This window comes from Hippopotamus amphibius, chromosome X (assembly GCF_030028045.1).
Source record: "Hippopotamus amphibius kiboko isolate mHipAmp2 chromosome X, mHipAmp2.hap2, whole genome shotgun sequence".
NCBI lineage: Eukaryota > Metazoa > Chordata > Mammalia > Artiodactyla > Hippopotamidae > Hippopotamus > Hippopotamus amphibius.
Genome location: NC_080203.1, coordinates 3,361,990 through 3,383,166, shown reverse-complemented (window position 1 = coordinate 3,383,166; position 21,177 = coordinate 3,361,990). Strand labels below are relative to the sequence as shown.

Here is a 21,177-nt window from a genome sequence, read left to right as displayed (position 1 = left end):
TGTGGGTACAGTGAGGGAGAAAGGGCTGGGGTCTGGGCCTGGGACCCGTGAGTCTTGCTTCTGTCCCATCTGCAGCCAGTCCCCCACCCCCACCCCAGTTCTCAGCAGAGAAAAGGCCAGCCTCCCGCAGGGGCGGGAGAGGCCTGGGAAGCTGGCGGGGTGTTTGCTTTGGACTCATCCCTGCATTCCTTCTCCTCCGGGCCTGGGCCCACAGATATGGCGCTTCCTGTTTGGACTGTGTCAGAGGTCAGCAGCCCTTGAGGCGCTGGCCCTGATGCGGAGGGCCCGGAGGGCCCGCTGCTTTCCCAGCTCTCATGACCCCTCCTCCCCACTCTGGCTGCCTGGGCCCAGCCCCTCCTGCTCCAGCCCACTCAGCCGCCAGCCCCCTCCCCACACGCAGAGGTCAGGGCCCAGGGGGCACAGGAAGTTCAGGCTGGGCAAGCCCCGCCCCCAACCACCCTTCCCTCCCTACTGAGCAGGCCCCCCGGGTTAATTGCACTTCAGACAGGGAACGCTTGACCCTTGGGGCTGCTGTCAAGTGGGCTGAACCCAGGTCGGTGGTGGGCAACCCTTCCATGACCTTCCTTAGCCCCCAGTGGGCATCTGCCATTGAGCTCCCCAGAAACCAACTTAGAGACAAGGATAAGCGTGCAGGAAGTTTCCTGGGAGGCTCTTGGGGCCACCTTCTTGGAGAGGGGAGGACAGTAGATGGAGCGGGTCCAGGGAGAAGCTGGCCTATGACCAATGATGCAGGCCCGGCCAACGCCCATGGGTGCTCGGGAGCCAGCTGGTCTGGAGTTGGAACAAGGGATCAGACCTTTATATCCCCCGGTCATCGTTAGGTGGGGTTGCCCAGCAAAGGGGGTGGTGATTGGGGTGAGGACACTCTTCAGCCCAGGCAACTCCCCAAGAGGGCTGGGTTTTCAGGGCTGGGGGTGCCGGCAGCTGGAGGCCAGGGCCCTCAGCCCTAGTGGGGAGGTGGCCGTGGCAGCATGGCGTGCCCCCAGGGCGGGGTGGGGGGGATCTGGTCAGCTCCCTGGCACCTGCGTGGTGGCGGCGGCTGTGCTTCTCCTCAGGGCTGCTGCTGGCCCCATCGGTGGGTGCAGCGGTGGGCGTGGCCCGGTCCGTAACCCGGAAGCACGGGGCATCGAAGGGTTCCTTGTGGTAATCACTGTGATGCTGGTGACAGCAGGGTGGGGGTGACTAGGTTCAGGTGGCCAAAAGCAAAGCACTCATCCGTGCCTGGATGCACACAGAGGTCCTCACACAGCAGGAGTAGGAGTGAGAGTAAGAACAGTGGGGACAGTGGGGACACAGAGGCCAGAGAATGGGGACAGGGAGCCGCAAGGCACTCCTTCCAGAGGCCTCAGGCCACCTCCCAGCCACAATTCCAGAGTCACATCCACCGACCTCCGAATTCTGCTCCAACCCACCTACCGCATCTCACCCTCAGTGCCCCTACCCACGGGCCTTTCGCCCGCTCCTTTGCAGGGCTCCCTGCACAGCCTGTTCCAAGCCTTCCTCCTGCCTCATACCCCGAGTCATGGCTTCCAAGAGAAACAGGCCCGGGGAGGAGCGTTAGAGAGGGAGGAAGGCAAAGGATATGTCAGGCACGGTGCACCCTGGGCCTGTGCCTGCCCCTGGACCCCCCCCACCTCACCGTGAGCCACGCTGCCAAGGCGGGCACACGACTGGTCTACAGACGCGGGCTGCCTGGCCCCCGGGCCCGCACCTGCTCCCACCCACGGCCCCACCACAGCCTCCTTGCCCAGGCACAGCGGGCAGATCCGGGCCTTGCTCCTGGGGGCCAGCCTCCCCCAGGGGAAGACCACGGGCACCCCCACGCTTCGTGGCCTCCCTGGGTCTCACTGGCTTTGCAGGCGGCCCGCAGACGCCTCGCTGTGGCACAGCCCGCTGTCCAGCTTCCCTCGTCTGGCCACACCCAGAGCGTGCCTCTCTAAAGATAGCCAGACGCAGGCCAGGCCTCCACGGAACCCCCTTCAAGTCCTGAAATTACAGCCCTGGCGGCCCAGGACAGAGAGCCACTGTGTGATTATGTCCTCAGGGGAAGGTCAAAAAAAGCTCTGGCATCGAGAGTGCCAGCTTTCACCGGCCACGCCCCGGCCCTCGGCGCTGGTAAACGTCCAGGTAGCGGAGGCTCGGCCCGCTCCACAGCAGCTCAGCTCCCTCTTAAGCCCGTCAGCTCGCTCCTCGCCCAGAATGGCCCCCTCGGCCCCTAGGAGACTGAAGGGCCCTCTCCAAGATCTCGGCTGAGTTCTAGGCAGGGTGGCGTGCTCAAGAAGTGACCTTGACATATGTGTGTGCTGTGTCCCTACCTGGGAATTGGTCCTGGAGGTGGAAGGCGGAGGGACTGGAAGGCAGCCCCAAGGCAGCACTGGAGGGTCAACCCCTCCCAGAAGTCCTCCCTGCGCCCCATCCCGTGCACTCCAGGAGGGTGAGGGGGACCAGTGGAAGTTGAGGCTCACTGACTGAGTGCCCGGGGAAGGGCCAGAGATGCAGAGGGGAGACCTGAGAAAGGAGTGGGGAGCCCAGAAGAACAGACAGGGGGAGTGATGAGAAGAGGCAGAGGGAAGTGAGCAGGGCACCAGCCAGACATAGCAGGGCAGGGAGGCCAGGAAGGCCCTGCGCGGGGGCTGGCAGAGAGCCCCTGAATGTCAGGGTCGGGCTACTCTTTCCAGGCCCCCGAAGCTTATGGGACGAGCAGCTGGGTGGGCTGGAGCTGAGGACGAGGTGAGCCCTCTCAGCTGCTGCCACCTCTGTAGGTGTTCCCTTTGAGCTTCTGGAAGCCCCGCCCACTGAGCCACCTCAGGATCCCAGGCTCTGCCCTTCACAGACCCGCACCAAAGGCAGGATTTCGTGCCCAAGGGGATCAGAGCCTTGAGGCCTGCCCCCTGGGTGCCCTGCTTCTCTCCTGGGCCTCCTCTTCTCACTTTGAAGCCAGGGCACGAACATCTGCAAGCCAGCTGTGGGGGGACAGGCTGCAGCTGACTCCAGGTCCTTCTCCAAACACAGGCCCACAGGATGGCAACAGGCTTAGATGGCTCTGCCTGAGGTGGCCCCCCACAGCTGCTCACCAGCCCTGCCTCCCCCTCCTCTCAGCTCCCTTCCCTCCTGCATGTTTTTCTCCCCACCATCGCCATCGCTGGCTCCTGCCTGCCCCCCACCCCTGCCCCGCTACCTCTGAGCACCTGCCCTGGGCTCTGGGGCTCCCGGCTGGGCACAGGGGACTTGGCAGGGGCAGCAGGGACCCAACAAAGCCTACGTGAGGCCTGGCTGCTCTGAGCAGGGAGCTGGCAGTGTGGCTTGAGGACCCAGGCAGGGGCAGGGCTGGGGCCCCGGGGCAGCACACTTTCCTGGGAAGCCTGAGCTGGCCACCAGGCTCCTTCTCAGGTCAAGGGGGGCTGCGTTCTTGGCTCCTGCTGGGGTTTCCTGGCTGAGAGGCGGGCCGGTGCCGGCAGGATCACCCAGCCCTCTGCAGTCCCTTGGGGAAAGTGTCCAGGCTGGGGCTATGGGGGCCTGTCCAGTGGTGTCCCAGAGGTTCAGGGCATGCTGGAAGAGGGCGGGCACTGGTCACCCACGGGCTCATGCTGGTGGAGGCTGGCTTCTGCCCGCCCCCGCCCCCCCAATTGCTCAGCCAGCCCTGTCTGCCACTGGTTCTTGTGGAGCTAAGACAGCTGTGCATCGGTCTCCTCCAAAGGCCTGGGGGCCTCAGGAAATGCCTGCTCTTCCTTCCTGCCTTGGCCTCCCCCATGCCTGCCCTCCCCTGCCTCCTGCAGCCTCCTCCCAGCCCTGGGAGGCCAGAGGGCAGGGGGGTCGCGGCCACTGGCCAGCAGGGACATGCTGTTCTCAGCGCCACTCAACCTGGGGTCCCAGTTGTTCTTGCGCTGCCCCCTGCAGAGAGAGCTGAGGCCTGGGGAGAGGGAGGAGGGGAAGGCCCAGGACTGAGGTGCTGCCCAGCTGGTCTGGGAGTGGCCCCCAAATTAGAGGGCCAGGCCCAGTGACTCAGTGGGCCTTGAGCCGGGTGTGCAGTTATGGCTTATTGCAGACTGCAAACCACAGACACAAGAGCCTTCCAGGCGCAAGAACCGTATTTACGGACATATTGTCCCAGACGCATCCCCAGCTGCAAGGAAGAGCTCCAAGATACAGGGCTGATCCTCACCACCGCCCCCAAGCTCCCTCCAGGAACGTGCCCAGCCCACCACTCAGCTCCCCACGCCCTCCACACCTGGCCCTGTGCTCTTCCTTTCACCAGCAACGTCTCTCTTCCCTACTTGTCTGCTCGAAGTCATCTCCTCCAGGAAGACTTCCTAATCCTCTGGAGCTGTGTGTGGCTCTGGCGTGCCCCAGGCCCCCCCCCCCACCCCCCCACGGAGCTCAGAGCCCAGCCCCAGAGTCCCCAGACTGGGTTTTCCCCAGCACAGTCCTGACCGTGGTATTGAGGACTCTTTTCACCCCTGCTGGGATTCCTGGGGTGCCGGGCCCAGATCAGTGAAGGGCACCATGAAGGGCTGGCTGGGGGCACCAGGCCAGGTGAGACCTCACTCAGTAAGCAACTTGGCTCTTTGGGCAATGCGCATGTCTTGTGCCCATTTTTTTTTTTCATTAAAAAAAATTTTAAACAGCTTTATGGAGATATTTACATACCATACAATTCACTTATTTAACATGTACAGTTCAATGTGTTTTATTCAGTGTGTTCACAGAGGGCGCAACACCATCACAGTCCAAAAGGAAACTCATACCTTTAGCTGTCACCACTGTCCCCCGGCCTAAGAAACCACAAATCTACTTTCTGTCCTCGTAGATTTACCCATTCGAGACGTTTCACGCAGAAGCATGCAATGTGTGGTCTTTTTCAACAGCTTCTCTCGTGGAGCACAATGTCTTACACGTGTTTTGCATCCTCTTTCTCTTACTCCTCAGCTGTGACCAGGGAGGCCGAAGCTCAGTGAGGCGACCCGGGTTTCACTATATTAGTCCTTCTACTGCCAGAGATGTTTCAATATATCGCCAATAAACAGTAAAGACAAACAAACAAACAACAAAACACACACACACACACACACAGAGACACAAAACCGACTCCCCGTGTCTGGAAGGGTATACGTTCTCTCCAATCTCCTGCTCCCAAGCATTTGTAACTGCCTCACCCACAAAAACAAGAGGCAGCCAGAGCTCCCAACCTGGGCCCTGCTTTCCCCACCACAGCTTGCTCAGCCCACCCCTGCGTCCCAGGTCCAACCGGGGGTCCCTGCACTGATGCTGGTGCACAGAAAAGGGGTCTGGGCCCAGCCACTCCCCCTGGCAGAACCTTCTAGGCCCTACCTGCCTGATGGCCAGAAGCTGAGCACCGGAAGTCTGAACAACAGCTGGCCAGGTGGGCAGGACCCTCGGGCCTCACCCCTGTTCTCTTCTCATCAGCCCCACCCCTCCCCCAGCCTGCCCTCAGCCTCTGCCCCATAGAGATTTTTCTCTTTTTAGGCATTTTTCTTTTGGTCTCACTGGAGTTCTGTCCCGTCTTGCGTTGCCTGCCTTCGTTTCTTCCCTACTGTCCTTTGCAGAACTCAGCGTCGCTCCCTGCCTCGGTTTCTCGCCCTGTCTAAACCCTCACCTTTGTCTCCCCAGAGCTGCTCTTGCAGGAGTCTCCCTATGACCAAGGCTGGGTACACGGGCTGGGGGGAGAAATGGGACCCCACCGGACAAGGAGGAGGTGTCACACTATGGCCCTGGGCTCTGGTGCCAGGGCAGCTGAGTTCGTCTAGGCCCTCCGGAAGTGGCCAAGCTTGCAGTGATGGCGTGGGTGTCATGGCTGATGACGGCCTCTTCCTGGGAAGCCTGGTAGGCCGGCCCAGTTACCCCTGTAAGTGGCCAGCACAGGGCTCAGCCCAGAGGAAGTGGCCACCCTCAGAGCGGTTATTGCGCCCAGGGGACCTGCTCAGATGGAGCAAGAAGGATGACTCAGGACAGGCAAGCTGGGGAGGACCCCCAGAATCTGTGCTGCCTCCTGCCAGCTCCCAGCTGAGTCCCATCCTGAGATCACACAGACAGGACCGGCTTTCTCTTTTTCGGGCAAAAAAGGCTGGAGTGGGGTGGAGGTGGGGTGTTCAGAGTGCCTAAATCCAGCCCTTCCAGAAATCCACGGCGGCTGCCTCCCTGATCCCAGAGAACCACCTCCTTTCCAGGCTGAGGCTGCCACAGGTTCCGGGGAAGGGCTCAGGACAATGCTGGGGGCCCTTCACTGGACTAGCAATCAGAGGCCGCCTCCTTCTTGTCGCCTTTCCGTTTCTGCCCTCTAGCTTTCCTCTGCCCAGGCGCAGGGCCCGCAAGCCAGCTCCTGGCCCTCTCTGGGCCTCAGTGTCCGCATCTGGAGAATGGAAAGTTTGAATCTCTGAGGCTGTGCCTGCCCAGAGACGCCAGGGGGGCGGCGGGGGGGGGGGAGTCCTGGTGGGGGGGGGGCGCAAGGGGGAGGGGTGCAGCTAGCCCAGCCGTCTACAAGAAAATTACTCCCTTTGAAGCTGCCAGGGGGGCTGGGAAGCCTGCCCCCTCCCTCCCTTCCTCTCTCCCTCCCTCTCTCCCTCCCTCTCCTCCCCACCAGCCCCCTCCCTCCTTTCTCCCTCCCCGCCCCCTCCTGCCGCCTTCCCCTCCCCGTCGGCGCCCGCCCAGCCTTTAGCCTCCCTCCCTCCGCCTCTGTCTCCCTCTATCCACGAACTGCCCAGGAGTGAGCAGCTGCTCTCCGACGACCCGACAGACGGACGCACGGACTGCCCTACCCCCAAGACTGCCAACCAGCCAGCCTGTGCCCTCTGCTTCCCTCCTCAGGTAGGACCCCCCACCCCCACAAGCCCCATAGCGTCCCCGCCTTCCTACGCTGGCACTGAGCTGGGTCTGCTGCCCCCTCGCTGTCCTGCAGATGCCGCCGACCCTGCTACCCCCATGCTCACCCTCCTGGTCCCTGCTCCTGTTCCCGTTGCCCCTCGCCGCCCTCGCCCGCCCCTAGGCTGTTTGTGGATTCCCACGGCACTGCTGCAGACTCTTGGTCCGTGCCCCTTCGTCGCCACCCGGCGGCCCCCTTGGTCCTTGTCGCGTTTCTGCGTCTTCTCCCCTCCGTCCTCCAGGCACCTTCTCCAACACCTTCCCTCTCCCCTCTGCCTCTCCCTTGGGGTTCTTCCCCTTGGCTGCCACCCCAGAGCATCATCAAGGCATGGCTGGGTGGCTGGCACCCGGGCTCTGCCAATGGCCCCCTTCGTTCACTGCAAGTCCCGGGTGCGCTTTGCACCTGGCCCTGGTTAAGAGGACCTCTGGGCACTCGCCCAAGCTGATCACTGGGGAGCAGTCCCCACTGCCTGGGGTTAGTCCACGGCATGGGCTCAGAGACTTGGTTTCCCAGGCACACCCCAGGCTCCCTGCCCAGATATTCCTCGCTTACCCGCAGGCCAATGCCCCACCTCCACCTCCCCCCGGGCGGGCGAGGTGTGGGTCCACAGAGTCCTGGCTGGGGGGCCCTGGGGAGGCTGCCGAGGTGGCCTAGTCCTCTCTGTCCCCAGAACCCCCTGAGACTGGGGCTCCAAAAGGGGGTGCAGAAGGAAACTCAGGCAGCTGTGCCGTGTTGGCCAGGCAGGCTTGGCCTGGGGTCCCAGAGGGCTTCTGAGGACCATGGGTAAATGTGAGGACACAGTCATCCCAAGATGGACACCATTAGGAAGGGGTGAGGTTCAAGAGCTCCCAGGCTAGATGTTCTGTCCCCCAAAGTCAGCCCCCTACTGGCACCTGGGGGCATCTCTGGAACGGAGAGAGAACCCCAGGTCTGAAACAAAGTGTGGCTACAAGGTTGCCCTCCAGAGCAACCTTGGGAGGAGAGGCGTGGCCCCTGTTGGTCCCATCCCCACCCCTTCCATTGTAGAGAGGGGGCAACTAAGGCCCAGAGAGGGGCAGGAAGCTGCCCACAGTGGCATAGCCAGTCAGGAGCAGAGCAGGGGCAAGACTCAGGGCTCCTGACTGACAAACCCTAGTTACTGACCCCACAGCATCCAGGGAGCCCTAAAGTCAGTGGAGTGTTGATGGTGATAGCTTATGGTCAACTGCAGTGCGTGGGGATTGGAGTGAGAGGTGGCAGGGCCAGCAGCCTCTGTCCTGCTAGCTCACAAGGTGGCTGGCACGCTGAGGGAGCTGCCGAGGGACCCAGGAGAGGAGCAAGGGAGAACGGAGCCCTCTGGGTGTGCCGCGGAGTGTCGTGGAAGGCTGGCGGATTGGAACACCGCCTCTCTGCTCCTTGGGTGTGGCTGGGGCCTGGGCACCGGTTGGGCACACCTCGCTCGGGCCTGGGAGATCATTCTCACACAGTTGAAGTCTTCGTAAGGGCCGCTCAGGTTGCCGATTTGGTGGCCAGTCCTGTCCCCGGGGGCTCCTGCCCTGTGCCCTTGCCCCTCCCTGGCCGGCCAGCTCTCCACCCTGTAGGGACTGACTGGGATTGCGACAAGCTGGACGTGCTCAGGCTCCCCTCGGTGCCAGCAAGGAAGGTTCTCAGGAATGTGCATCCAGGGGTGCGGGCTTGTGAGGAGGGAGAACGCGTGGCCGCTGCTGCGTGTGTGCAGGTGAGCACCTCCTGATGGTTGGGCGGAGGCGCCCGTGTGGAACTTCCCGTGTCTGGCTGCCATGGGCCAGCGTGGGGGAGGCTTTGAGGGCAATACTCTACGAGCACATGGAAAGGAAGGCACAGGGCCGTCTCCAAGCCACTGGGACCAGGCAGTGGGAAGAGGCTGGGCATTCACCATCCTACTGCTTTTATGCCCTGCCCTGAAGCAGGGACCAGGGACCCCACTGTGTAGATGGGGACTCTAAGGCTCACCCCTACGCAGATGGGTCTGGCGGCAGTTCTGTGCCAGCTCATTTTAGGGGCCCAGACGTGGGGGGCTGGCCTTCTGACCGTCATGCAGAGTGACATGCAAGCATTGGCCCAAATTTCTCCCCAGGCCCATCAGTGGCACTGTCTGGCTCGCCCCCCCGGGCACGGCCCCAGCCCCAGTTCCGGGGCCTCCGAAGCCCCACCTGCTAGGCCACTGGGCCATTTGTCCTTTCGGTGGCATGTCTGGGGACCCTCTCCTTCCTTGCTCATCTGCCAATACCCTGGATGGTTAGAAAGGTCTTCCCACGCCCGCCACGCCTGCTTCCCAATCCTCCTCATCAGTTACCCTAGGGTGGGGCAGCTCGCTCCCTACCCTGAGCTCACCACCCCTCCCCGTGCCTGCTGGCCCTGCTGCTGGGAGGGGACACACCAGCCCAAGGGCTGAGCTTAAATCGAGGGGCTAGAGGGTGATGGCGGCTCTCCTGGGCCACCCTGCTGTGAGCGTGGGGTGGGGTGAGCACGGGCTCCCGCTGGAGGCAGGCACACCGGGGTCCTGCCAGCTCTGCGCCCTCCTGTCGGCTGGTGCCTGGGGCGGTCAGTGCCCCTCCCATCCCCTCCGTTCTCTCTGCTCACATACTGGGGCCCACACCTGGTCACCCGCAAAACCTTTTCTGTGAATCCTATCTTCCAGGAAGCCAAGGGGCCGACAGGAAGAGGGGAATGCCCTGGGGGGATGGGGAGGGAGTCTGCTCAGTCCTGCCCCAGGCCAGAGGCTAACTGGTAGCCCTATAGCCAGGCCCTTCTCTGGGCTTCCAGGAACCAGCTTCGCAGTGCTCCTTGGGGCTGTGGTTCCTCTCCCCACCTTTCAGATGGGAGGTCCTGGGGTGAAAGCCCTCCCCCCACATGGAGCCCCCAGCTCCAGGGTCCTCCGGGGCTTCCTTCACTCCCTGTTGGACTTATCCCCCACCCTCTCTGCTCTGCCGTGGGGCAGCTCCTGGGGTGGCTGTGGAAGCTGCCCACTTGCCCAGAGCCCGCCAGCCTCAGCCCCTCCAGAGCAGCCCAGCCCGGCATTGCTGGCGTCCCCAAGCCCAGGGAAGGTGCCAGGGACTCACACAACTCACACATGCCGCTCCCCGTGGTGACACAGCCTTCAGGTTTAGGGGACCGGAGCTCTATGCAGCCTCCTAGCACCCAGCTCTCCTGATCCAAGCATCTGAAGGCCAAATTCAGCAGAAACCCCAGCCTGAACCCGCCCCTGCTTCTCCCCCAGCAGCTGCCTCTGGGGGGCTCACGTGGCCAAGAGGGACACAGCAGTCAGAGGCCTGAGTGGCCGTGGGATCAGGGATGTGGGGAACAAAACTAGGATCTGAAGGAGAGGGGCAGAGGGCAAAGTGAGGCTGGCTCCGGCAGCCCTGTCCCCGGAGACAGGGGAAGCTTGGGAGGTGGGTGTTACTTTCATCCTCTCACAGTCTGAGCTCCAGCTTGGCCTCGATTGTGATCCTATGGGCCTTATAGGCCACCCAGCTGCACTGAGGTGCGCCCCCAGCAGCCCAGGGAGAGACTGAAGGTGACAGGTTCAGCGACCTCCTAGGCTGGCTGTGGAGGGCTACGTCCACCCCAGCCAGAGCCCCTGGCTCAGCAAGGGAGCAAGGCAGTCAGGGCCTCAGGCTCTGGGAGACAGGCTGAGAACATCTCCCTGTGGGGTCTGGCGCCTGCTGGGACCTAAAATGCTTGGGGGGGACCTACTGGGCCAGAATAAGATGATGGCTTTTCCAGGCCACTTCCCTGCAGCCGGAAGCGGAGGCAGCCGGCTGGGACTGGCCTCATGGGTGCACTGGGGCCGAAGAGGGGCATCTGGCCCTGCAGGCTGAGGGGAGCTATTGATGGTGGCATCCAGAGAGAGATGCCATGTTTCCAGAGGATTCACCATGCAAGCAAGGGGGTGCAGGACCCACGGGGCAGGGCCCTGCTTTCCATCAACGTCACCTCCCAGCCAGAGTGAGGGAGATGCAAGGAAGTTTCTCCAGGGACCGGGGGCTGCTCCAGCCCCCTGTGCAACGCAAGGAGCTTGGGATCTCGCTACTTTGGGGTCTGCAGCAAAGTCTGCCGTGGCAGAGGGTGGGGCCAGACACACATGTGGTAGGCGGACAGATGCTGGAGCCCCCTGTACCATTTCCTCACTGTGTGGCCTTGGGCAAGAGTTTCAGGCAGACTCTGACCCTCAGTTCACCCATTCATCAAGTGGTAGACACAGCACTTCCTGCTGGTCCTCTGAAGGGCTGTGTTAAGAAATCACTTGAGCCCCCTGTCCCGCCCCAGGAAGGGATCGCACCCTCCCTCTCCTTCAGGGTTTCTCCAGCCAGTGGGAGGAGGGGGAGGAGGAGGAGGAAGGGCCCCCAGCTCAGGTGTGGAAAGACCAGGAAGCCCAGGACTCCCAGCTGATCTGGCTCATCTACTGCCTCCTGGCACGGGCAGAAGGCAGCACTGGGACCCTCCTGCCTTCCAGAAGTTTGCCAGCAGGGTGGGGGCGGAGATGATGGCTGCCCTCAAGGCTATGGGGAGAGGTCTGGCCTGGCCAGCACCAGCCACCTCGCCACCTCCCCGGTGCCAGCACTTCGCAGCAGACGGGCTGGCTCCCTGCGGGCCTCGGACACCCACACCCAGGTTGAGTCTGTCCCTGAAGGCTGAAGGGGCACGGGACCCAGCTTCTGTCTCATCACCTCGGCAGCGCCAGGGCCGCAGCAGGAAGGAGTCGCCCTGGCCAGCCACACTTGGACGTCCACTCCCCTTGTAGCTGGAAGGCATGCTGAGGCCATGGCAGTTGGTTTGGGGTGGCTGGGGTGCAGATGCAGGCAGGGCAGGGCTCAGGGTCCACCCGTCCCATGGCAGCCCCCAGCCCCTCACACGGTCACCCCCACAGGCACGCATGCACATAAGCATGCACATAAGCTTCAGGAGCCCTACAGATGGCACACGTCCCCTGTCTGGGTGACACCCAAGTGTGGACTAGAGCGGTGGGGTGGGGTGGACGATGGGCTGGGGCCTGGGAGGGAAGTGAGGAGCAGCCGGGTGTCAGCTTGCAGAGCAGAGCTCTGGGCAGCGGCCCTGCCTCTGGCCTGCTGGTAGAAGCTGGGCCTCAAGGGCTTTGGTGGACAGAGGCGTGGGGAAAAGGGCACCCCGCAGTCCCAGGGACTGGTGAGGCTAGTGGAAGGCGGCACGCGTGTGCAGGTTCAGGTCGGGTTGCTCGGTGGGGCCAGGCCCGGGCTGAAGCTGCGGGACAGCGTCCGGCATCCGGCGTCTGCGACTTGGCATCTGCGGGCCGCACATCTGCAGGCGAGCTCCCGGGGCCTGCCAGACCTCAGGGCTCGCTCCCGCCGCCCTTGGCCTGGCCTGAATGCCTGGCACGGCCCCTCGGTGTTCTCAGGCGCTGCCAGTGTGTCTTGTTTGGCTGTGACCTGGAGCAGTCCCAGTCAGAGGACTGCGCTGGCTTTCAGAGGGCCAGACAAGGAGAGCCCTATTGGGTGGGTGGCCCTCACTCCCACCTGTGGGCACCCGGCCTGAGGCCTCACTGCCATCACCACGCCCTTCCTTTGCGCTGAGGAGGTGGGGCCCATGGAGCTCAGAGAACACTTTGATGGGGCTCGAGGCTGCCTGAAGTCCTTGGGGACATGCCTGGGGAGGCCGATGAAGGGAGACTGAGGCCCAGAGGAGTGGGGAGGTGGGGCTGGGGAGACTGGCCGTGGGTCTCACAGTATCTGTTCCTAGGGGGCTCCCGCTTCCTGGGCACGGCCCCACCTGCCTCCTGCACTCGTGTGTGCAGGGTGCGGCCCCATGTGAGGTGGCGGGGAGGCAGCCCTGCAGCTCGGCTTCCTCCCCCAGGCTCTGTGCCCTGCCCACACTCAGCCAGCCGGGCCAGAGACCCCATCAGCCCTGTGCCATGCCGTGTGCAGAGCTCCCCGGCTGAGGCCTGCAAGCCCGGGGCCTGCAGTCACCTGAGCTGTGCTCCAAGTCTCAGGCTGAGTGACTTGGGGAAAGTTGGTTCCTCTCTCTAGGCCTCCGTTTTCTCTTCCATAAAATGGAGCCTTCCTCCCGGGCGCCCCCTCCAGGCCCCTCCCTGCCTCTTTCTGGCGCTGGGGGAGGTGCCTACTGCAGCCTCCTGTGGGCTTGGTGTCCAGCTGGCCCCCTCCCCTCTGCACAGTTCTGGCCGCTGAGTCTCTTGCCAGTTCTCCATGGGGAAAGGAGGGCTGTGCCGGAAAGCGCGCCAGCCTGCCCACTGCCAGGGCCCAGCCAGGAACCAGGGAGAACCAGCCAAACCTCGTCCTCTGCTCTGTCATGGGGCCCTGGGCCCCAAGCCCTCAGCTTCCCGCCCCCTCCAAGTGAGCCTGCGCTGGAGCCGGCCCTTCCCCGCACCCTCCCTCAGCCTCTTTGTGGGGCCCCAGATACAACAACAACAGGACATCAGGCACAGCGGGGCAGAGCCGGCTCACCTCCTCTAGAGCCTCCATCCCCCCAGGGAGGGTCCCGTGAGCCCACATGGGGCCCCAGCAGCTAGTCCTGCCCTGGTGGGCCTTCCCAGGGCCCGTCCATCCTCCCCCACGGCGGAGGGGCTAGACGCAAGCAGAGGTTCCCCATGGAGGCCCCCAGCCCTTCCTGGTCCCACCAGGCTGGCAGACGCCTGTCTGCACCCACCTCTCCCCACGGCCTCCCCCAGGTCTGGCCAGACCACAGCATCCCACCCCCACCTGTCCAGGTGGACGGTGGATCCCAGAGCCTTCCAGGGCTCCCGCTGGGCCTTCCAGCCCTGACTCATCCCCCCTGTGAGGTAGCGGCTTTGGCAGGAGTGCCAGGCAAGGGGGGAGCAGTCTCCTCCCTCTCCCGCTCCATCTTGCCCTCCTGCCTTCATCTTTCCCTTCCTGTTCTCTCCGTCGCTTTTCCTCCTCCCAGCCCTCGGTGTCCAGCAGAACCTGCTTTGCTCTGGGGTTTGCAAACTCGTGGGAAGAAGGAGGCACTCCCAGTCCAGGTAGGCAAGCCCAGGGCCATCTCCCCACTCTGCGCTGGGGCCCTGCGGGGGCTCCCCGGGTCCTACCGGACCAGCTTGGGGCTGGAGGGACCTGGAGCGTGATCATGGGCTCTCAAGGCTCAAAGGAGCCAGGGAGGCTGTGTGCTCCCCCAGCATGGGGGACCCTCACTTTGCTATGTGGCCCGGGCAGGCAGGCAGATTTCCTGAACCTGTCAATGGGGGCTGCGCCCTCAGGAGGGCTGCTGGGCCTGCTGGTGGCGCTCTGGGTCTGGCTCCACAGCTGTGTCTGCTGAACTGCGTCCTGGGCTCCTGGCCTCTGCCTGCCAAGCACACTACAGCCCCAGCTGCCAGAAAGGCCGCTCCAGCCCCTCACGCTGGCAGCTGCAGCTCCGTCCCCAGGATGGCAGGAGCTAGGACAGGCCATGTGACCAGCTCAGGGGGGGCCTGAGGAGTGCAAGGGGGGCGGCAAGATGGGGATCCATGGGAACCCGAGGGGCAGAGCTGTTGTGCCCAAATCTGGAGGTGGCCGCAGCCCCCCCACCCCCGCCCCGCGCCTGCTGCTGGGGGGACTCCAGGGCAGCAGCCTCCCGGCAGCCAGCCCAGCCCCACCTCGACTGGGCCTGCCCGGGGCCTCCTTCCCCCTTTGCAGCCGGCCGTCAGGCTCAGGGGGCTCAGCCAGCCCCCCTGAAGCCCCGAACAGCCCTCCCCTCGGCCAAGGTGGGCCCCATGGGAGGGCCTCCCTGGGGTGGGGTTGGTTCAGGTCTACGGCTGGCGCAACCCCAGACACCCTGCGCCTGGGAGACAGGCAGGGCAGGCGCACTTATTCATCTTTAACACAGGGGAAAATGAGGCTGATGCTCTCCCAGGAAATCTGGGTAGGTGGGGGCGGTGGGAGACGCAGGGGCTCCAGCTTCTTGCTGGACAGTGTCTTTCAGCAGAGGCGCCTCTGGGTGGGGGAGCCTTTGCTGGAGGAGAAAGGAGGCAGGCAGATGTGGGCACCGGGGGCAGGCTCGGGCAGGGTGGCTTCCCCCTCCCCGGCCCCCACCCCACCCCACTTCCCAGCCGGGGGGCCTCCAGACAAGCCTGACTCTGCCTGCCGTCCTGGTAGCAGCCTGCTCCCCTCGGGTGGCCTCTCCAGGGGGCTGGGCCGTGGGCAGAAGGAAGGGCAGGAGAAGATGCAAGAGCCCTGAGGCTGTGCGGGCCGAGCCAGGGGAAGGTTTGTGGGCCAGGGGAGGAAGCCAGGGCCTCTGGGATTCCACACATGGCCTGGGAGGATTCCCCTCTCCTCCGCCTTGCCTCCAAGGCTGGCCCAGCTCTCTGCCCAGCGTGCCCAGCCTGGTGCCTCAGCCTCCTGATGTTTCTAGAAAAATGTGGGTGTGCTGCAAGGGGGGCTCGGGCAGGAAAGGAAGCCGCCCTAAGCACGTGGGAGTGGCCCAGGCCACAGTGTGATCTTTAAATCTGAATTCTTCAAAGCCTGTGGGGGGCACATCGCTGGGTTTCCCTCTCCGCCTCCTCCACTAGACTCACGGACCCCCCGGGCAGGCTGCGGCTGACTCAATGCCTTGTCTGTGTGTGTGTGTGTGTACACGCGCACATGTTGGAGGGTGGCCCACGGAGGCCAAGTCCTGCCTGGGGACAGAGCAGGGCGGAAGGAAGCGATCAGCACCCCATCCCCTGCCCGCAGCCCGGGGCCTCCTGCCCACCCACACTTCCCTCCCTGCTCCTCCAGCCCAGGGTCTGGCTGCCCCGGTGAGGGGTGAGGGACACAAGCCCAACACGTGCACACCCCCAGCCGCCGGGTGAGGACCCAGAGGACGGGTGCGGGTGCTGCCTGGGCTCTCCTGATGGCCCCTCCTCGCCCCAGCCTCGCAGGCACACCCACCATGTGGCCCCTGTGGCCCCTCACGGCCCTGCTGGCCCTGAGCCAGGCCCTGCCCTTTGAGCAAAAAGGCTTCTGGGACTTCACCCTGGACGACGGGCTGCCCATGCTGAATGACGAGGAGGCTTCAGGTGCCGACACAACCTCGGGCATCCCAGACCTGGACTCCCTGCCGCCCACCTACAGCGCCATGTGCCCTTTCGGCTGCCACTGCCACCTGCGGGTCGTTCAGTGCTCCGACCTGGGTCAGTCCACGGGGATGGATGTGGAAGTCTGAGGGTGGGCAGGGGGTGACCCGGAGCTGGCTCCGGGATCCTGATTGCAGTGTGGCAGGGTGTCCACTGGTCTGCTTGTCAGCAAGTGGAGAGCTGCACGCGGATCTGCATGCGCGTGAGTCCCTGGGCTCCACGCCACCCTGGGGTTGTGGCCGTGGCTCACACTGGTGACGGTGGTGACGGCCCCCAGGTCTGAAGGCTGTGCCCAAGGAGATCTCACCCGACACCACTCTGCTGGACCTGCAGAACAACGACATCTCCGAGCTCCGAAAGGATGACTTTAAAGGGCTCCAGCATCTTTACGTAAGCCCACCCTGGCCCTTCCGAGGGGCTGTGAGGAGGTAGCAGGATTGCAGCCTGGGGGACTGGCTCCAGATGGGTGTGCGCATGTACTTGTGGAGTGCGAGAGGGGACCGGGGACCCGGGGAGTCCTAAGAGAGGTCTGGAGGTGGCTGTGGTGGGAGCGCCCAGGGGAACAGGGCACATGTGTGGGTGTCAGCAGCCCAATTCCCTTTTCCTCTAAAAACTGTTCATCTTTGGCTCCTCCCAGCAACACAGTAAGAAAAGATTTTATTGCAGCCAGGGTGCAAGTGGGGAAACCGGGGTGCAGAGAAGTGGCTGGCTGCACAGAGAGACCTCCTGGAGGCTGAGCTGGGGCTCAAACATCTGTAAAGTCCTGATGACTGCTAACCGCCAATCGCTAGCTCAGCTGGCAGGGGATGGGGGGAGAGGAGAAGGCGGGCAGGTGGGGAGCTGGGTCCTTCACTTCGGCACCTGTGCCGCCTCAGGCCCTGGTCCTGGTGAACAACAAGATCTCCAAGATCCATGAGAAGGCCTTCAGCCCCCTGCGGAAGCTGCAGAAGCTCTACGTCTCCAAGAACCACCTGGTGGAGATCCCTCCCAACCTGCCCAGCTCCCTGGTGGAGCTCCGCATTCATGACAACCGCATCCGCAAGGTGCCCAAGGGCGTGTTCAACGGGCTGCGCAACATGAACTGCATTGGTGAGCGAGGCCCCGCCCACGGTGGTCCTCACCCCATCCCCATGGTGGCAGGGGCAGGGAGGGCCAAGGAGGGGGCTCAGCCAGAGCAGCTGAGTGCTGGGCCATCCAGGATGGCCATGGACAAGCTCGCTGGACCTCACAGAACTTTCTGGAGACTTGTCTAAGGGCATGCCCCATAGCTGCCAAGGCAAGGTGAAGAGAAACTCAGGGCCCATAAGGAAAGGGAAGGGAAAGGGCTGGGTGGGGGGTGGGAGCCCAGCCTTGACTTCTGTCTCCCTTCCCTTTCTCCCTGCTCCCTCTGCCCTGTAAGGCCTGTGCCAGGCCCAGTGCCCTTGGGAGTTAGTGGTCTTGAACAGCGAGGAATCCAGGTTTAGTCCACTTGCATTAGTGAGTTAGTGGCGCTGCTTTCAGGGGGAGATGGAGGAGCGGGTGATTAGCAGGGCCCATCAGGCCAGCCTGAGCCAGGCAGCTGACAGGCCCCGGGGGTGTGCAGGCAGACGCTCGCCCTGGCTCCAGGGCTGAGGGGGCTTCTCTCCTAGAGATGGGTGGGAACCCCCTGGAGAACAGTGGCTTTGAACCTGGAGCCTTCGATGGCCTGAAGCTCAACTACCTGCGCATCTCTGAGGCCAAGCTCACCGGCATTCCCAAAGGTAGGAAGGCAGCCCTTGCTTCCCACGCTACCTGGCCTTCGGGGCCCAGACGGGCACAGGTGGAGGGCCTGGAGCCACCTGGAGCAACTCCGTGTACTCACGGAGGGCTTTGGCCGCCCCTATCCCCACCTGGGGCAGAGCTGGGGTCTCTGCTCCAGCAAGCGTGGGAGCATGCGTATGCGCACACACGGCCTCCCCTCCTGCACTCAGCTCAGAGCATCCTCTTTTCCCGGCAGACCTCCCCGAGACCCTGAATGAACTCCATCTGGACCACAACAAAATCCAGGCAATTGAGCTGGAGGACCTGCTCCGCTACTCCAAGCTGTATAGGTGGGCTGGGGGTCTGAGGGGGAAACGCAAGTCCACCCAGTGCCATGTGGCCCGCAGGCCCCACCTTCTTTTTCTCACCCACCCGTTTGCAGGCTGGGCCTGGGCCACAATCAGATCCGCATGATTGAGAATGGGAGCCTGAGTTTTCTGCCCACCCTGCGGGAGCTGCACTTGGACAATAACAAGCTGTCCAGGGTGCCTACTGGCCTTCCGGACCTCAAGCTCCTCCAGGTGAGAGCCGGGGGTGGGCAGGCCCTGGTGCCGGGTTCTCTCAGACTAGGGGAGGGGAGCAGCCTACGTCCCAGGGCAGCTCCTCAGCCCCTGCCCGCCCCCCCCCCCCGCCCCCCGCGAGTGGAATGGGGCCTTGTTGTGCAGCTGGCCAGATGCGTGGTCCGACCAGTTACTCCCACTCTGCCTCCACCTCCTCATCTATAAAGGAGCAGTCTCGGGGATGCCTCCCTCAGTGCCAGTCACCTGCACTGAGGAAGAAGAGGGTGGAGTGGGGCCCCACTGTGGACAGCGGGAAGGGCCAGGCAGGGGGAGAGCAAGATTGTGAGGGATGAGTGGGGTCCAGCCTGGTACATGCTGGAGCTCAAGGTCTCTCGGTGGGTGGAACACCAGAAAGGTGCGGCAGGGCTCAGGCGGTCAGGGAAGAGTCTGGGCACCGGGATATCCAGATCTTTAGCAAGACAGGGACAGCCCAGGGCAGGAAGTGGGTTGATGAGGGGATACAGGGCCTGGCCTGGGGTTCTCTCAGCCGCCCTATCCCCAGCTTGTTTGCCAGCCACACGGATGAACTTGGCCTTACTTGGCCCTGCTCTGGACCTCAGTCTCTGCCTCAAACCCATTCACACGTGCCAGGAGACTCGCCATTCTCGCGGGCTGTCCGGTCAGAGCCAAGTCCACCGGAGCCCTGCATGGGACCGCCCAGCTGCAGCGGCAGCGCCCCCATGGCCGGCTCAAGCGCGCCCTCTAGTGTCCGTGTCCTCGCCGCCTCTAGAGGGCGCTGCTGCGGTCTGAGCACCTCCCTGCAGGCATCGGGTCCTCACTCTCTGGCCCTCCTGTTCCATAGAAAGGGGCTTCAAGGAGTTGAGGGCTGGAGGTGCGGGGTAAAGTGACCCTGACGAATGGGAGAAGGAGGAGGCTTTCTCCTCCCCTGTCCCCAGGGCTCTAGAGTAAGAGGCTGCTTCCCTGAGGGCAGGCCCAGAGCCCAGGGAACACAAAGGGAGGGCCAGGGACTTTATGTGAGCCCAAGGTACCATCCTTCCCACATGTACAGCCCCACCCCACCACTTGTGCCCCACGTACTCTTCACTTCACACCCACTCCCCCTGAGCTCCTCATCCCAGCACCCAGTCACACACCAGTACCTTAATGCTGGCCAACACCCACCAACAACCATACCCAAACCTCAGTTTGCTCCTCCAGACAATGGGAGCATCACCTCCACGCCCTCAAAGGGCCCCTTGGAAGCAACACAATGAAATGTGGCCCACAAGGCAGTGGGGCAGGACTCAGCTGGGAGGGAGGGCACCAGCCCTCAGGGTTCTGCCCTCAGCTCAGCCTAATCAGGCAGGACAGACTCGGGCAGGGGGTGGGGGGTGACTGGGCCACAGCCCTGAGCCTGAGCCACGCCCCTCTGCCCCCAGGTGGTCTACCTGCACACCAACAACATCACCAAAGTGGGCGTCAATGACTTCTGCCCGGTGGGCTTCGGGGTCAAGCGAGCCTACTACAACGGCATCAGCCTCTTCAACAACCCCGTGCCCTACTGGGAGGTGCAGCCGGCCACCTTCCGCTGCGTCACTGACCGCCTGGCCATCCAGTTTGGCAACTACAAAAAGTAGAGGCGGCAGCAGCCGCCAAGGTGGCCTGGGCAGGGTCTCTCGGGACCAGAGCAGATGTCCTGAAGGGGGACGCAAAGCAAGGGAGCGAAGCCAGTGGTCAGCTGCACCCGACCCAGCCCCACCCTTGATCCCCAAACCCCCACTCACTGCCCCCCAATGCCCTCGCCCTGGTTCCCAAGTGTGCAGGCAGGGCATGAGGCCCTTGGCTTCAGACCTGCCCCTGCCCCTCCATCATAGCCACGCAGAGGTGCCCCCCATCAAGCTTTCTTCCCATTCACCCCAAAACCAAATTGTCTGAGGCTCCAGTCCAAGGAAAATGATCCCTGGGTCTGGGGGGCCAGGGATGGAGACAACAGACCCCACTGAGCCCACCCCACCTTCCTGGCACACATCCCTCCTCAGCCTGGCCTGCTACCCTTGTCCTCCCATACCCACTGCCACCCTTCTGCAAGTTCGTGGCCACCCATCCCAGCCTCCTCGTTCCACTGGCCCCTGGACCAGTCCTCTCCATCTCTCTCTGTCTGTCCCTCTCTCATCCTCCCTCTCCTCCCTCACATCTTTGGGCTGGGTCTGGTCTGTGTCTCGCTGGGCCTCTGCCCAGCCCCCACCCAGGCAGGTGGGGATGGGGGACAGCTGCCCCCTCCACGCCCAGGCCTCGCCCCCAAGCCTGGATGATCCTACAGGAGGCCAGCAGGCGGAGGCGCTGCACCCCCACCCCGTGCGCTCAGCAGTCAAGGAGGAGTGTTGGACTCAGCCAGACCCTGAGAGTCTGTCCCCTGGGAGGGAGCCAGCTGCCCCCAGAGTCCGCATCGCGCTTCTCACTGTCCCCCTCCCCCAGATGATGGCTGGTCTCCCCTCCCCTTGCCTTCTGGCCCCTGGTGTGGTGGGGGTTCCAGCGATCACGCCCGGCTTGAGGAGGGGCTGCTTCTGAGGTCGGTCGTTGTCTTTCAATTAAAGAAACACTGTGCAATACGGCTGTGTGTGCAGCCTCTTGGGGTGGCCCGGGGACCCAGGAGAAACAGGAGCCCCGAGGGGCCACCATGGCCGGCTCCCAGGCTCTGCCTTTCTGTGCCCACTCCAAGCCTTGGGCTGCCTATTTGCTGCTTTCCCTACCTTCAAGTGGGGGCCCTCAGCACCCCCAGGTTCGGGGCTGACCCAGGAGGCCCCAGGCAACCAGGCAGAAGGCCCCGGGCTGCCCCCTTCCCCTCGCTCCTAGTCACTCTGTTGCCCAGGCTATCCTCAGACTGGGCTCCTGAAGCAGTGCCCGCTGAGCTAGCACCTGCCCTCTCAGAGCGGAGTGTCTGCCAA

General features: G+C 63.6%; 1 protein-coding gene across 2 annotated transcripts; it reads left to right on the top strand.

Moving 5' to 3' along the window:
• Positions 1-6,704: 6,704 nt before the first annotated feature.
• Positions 6,705-20,841, top strand: BGN (biglycan). Of its 2 annotated transcripts, XM_057719175.1 has the most exons (9): positions 6,736-6,843; positions 13,811-13,886; positions 15,751-16,010; positions 16,231-16,343; positions 16,829-17,042; positions 17,582-17,692; positions 17,929-18,022; positions 18,115-18,253; positions 19,672-20,841. In XM_057719175.1, exons 3-9 carry the CDS (start codon positions 15,770-15,772, stop codon positions 19,867-19,869), a joined length of 1,110 nt encoding a protein of 369 aa, XP_057575158.1. In that variant the 5' UTR covers positions 6,736-6,843; positions 13,811-13,886; positions 15,751-15,769; the 3' UTR covers positions 19,870-20,841. The 2 variants fall into 2 exon arrangements, with proteins under 2 accessions (XP_057575159.1, XP_057575158.1); XM_057719176.1 differs by lacking the exon at positions 13,811-13,886 and having other exon boundaries at positions 6,705-6,843.
• Positions 20,842-21,177: the final 336 nt, after the last annotated feature.

Excerpts from the sequence above, each read along its gene's own strand:
- BGN (XM_057719176.1), top strand. The coding sequence starts at position 15,770 with ATGTGGCCCCTGTGGCCCCTCACGGCCCTGCTGGCCCTGAGCCAGGCC. Across the intron at positions 17,043-17,581 it reads GCGCAACATGAACTGCATTG|AGATGGGTGGGAACCCCCTG; the intron begins GTGAGCGAGGCC and ends CTTCTCTCCTAG. Across the intron at positions 18,023-18,114 it reads CGCTACTCCAAGCTGTATAG|GCTGGGCCTGGGCCACAATC; the intron begins GTGGGCTGGGGG and ends ACCCGTTTGCAG.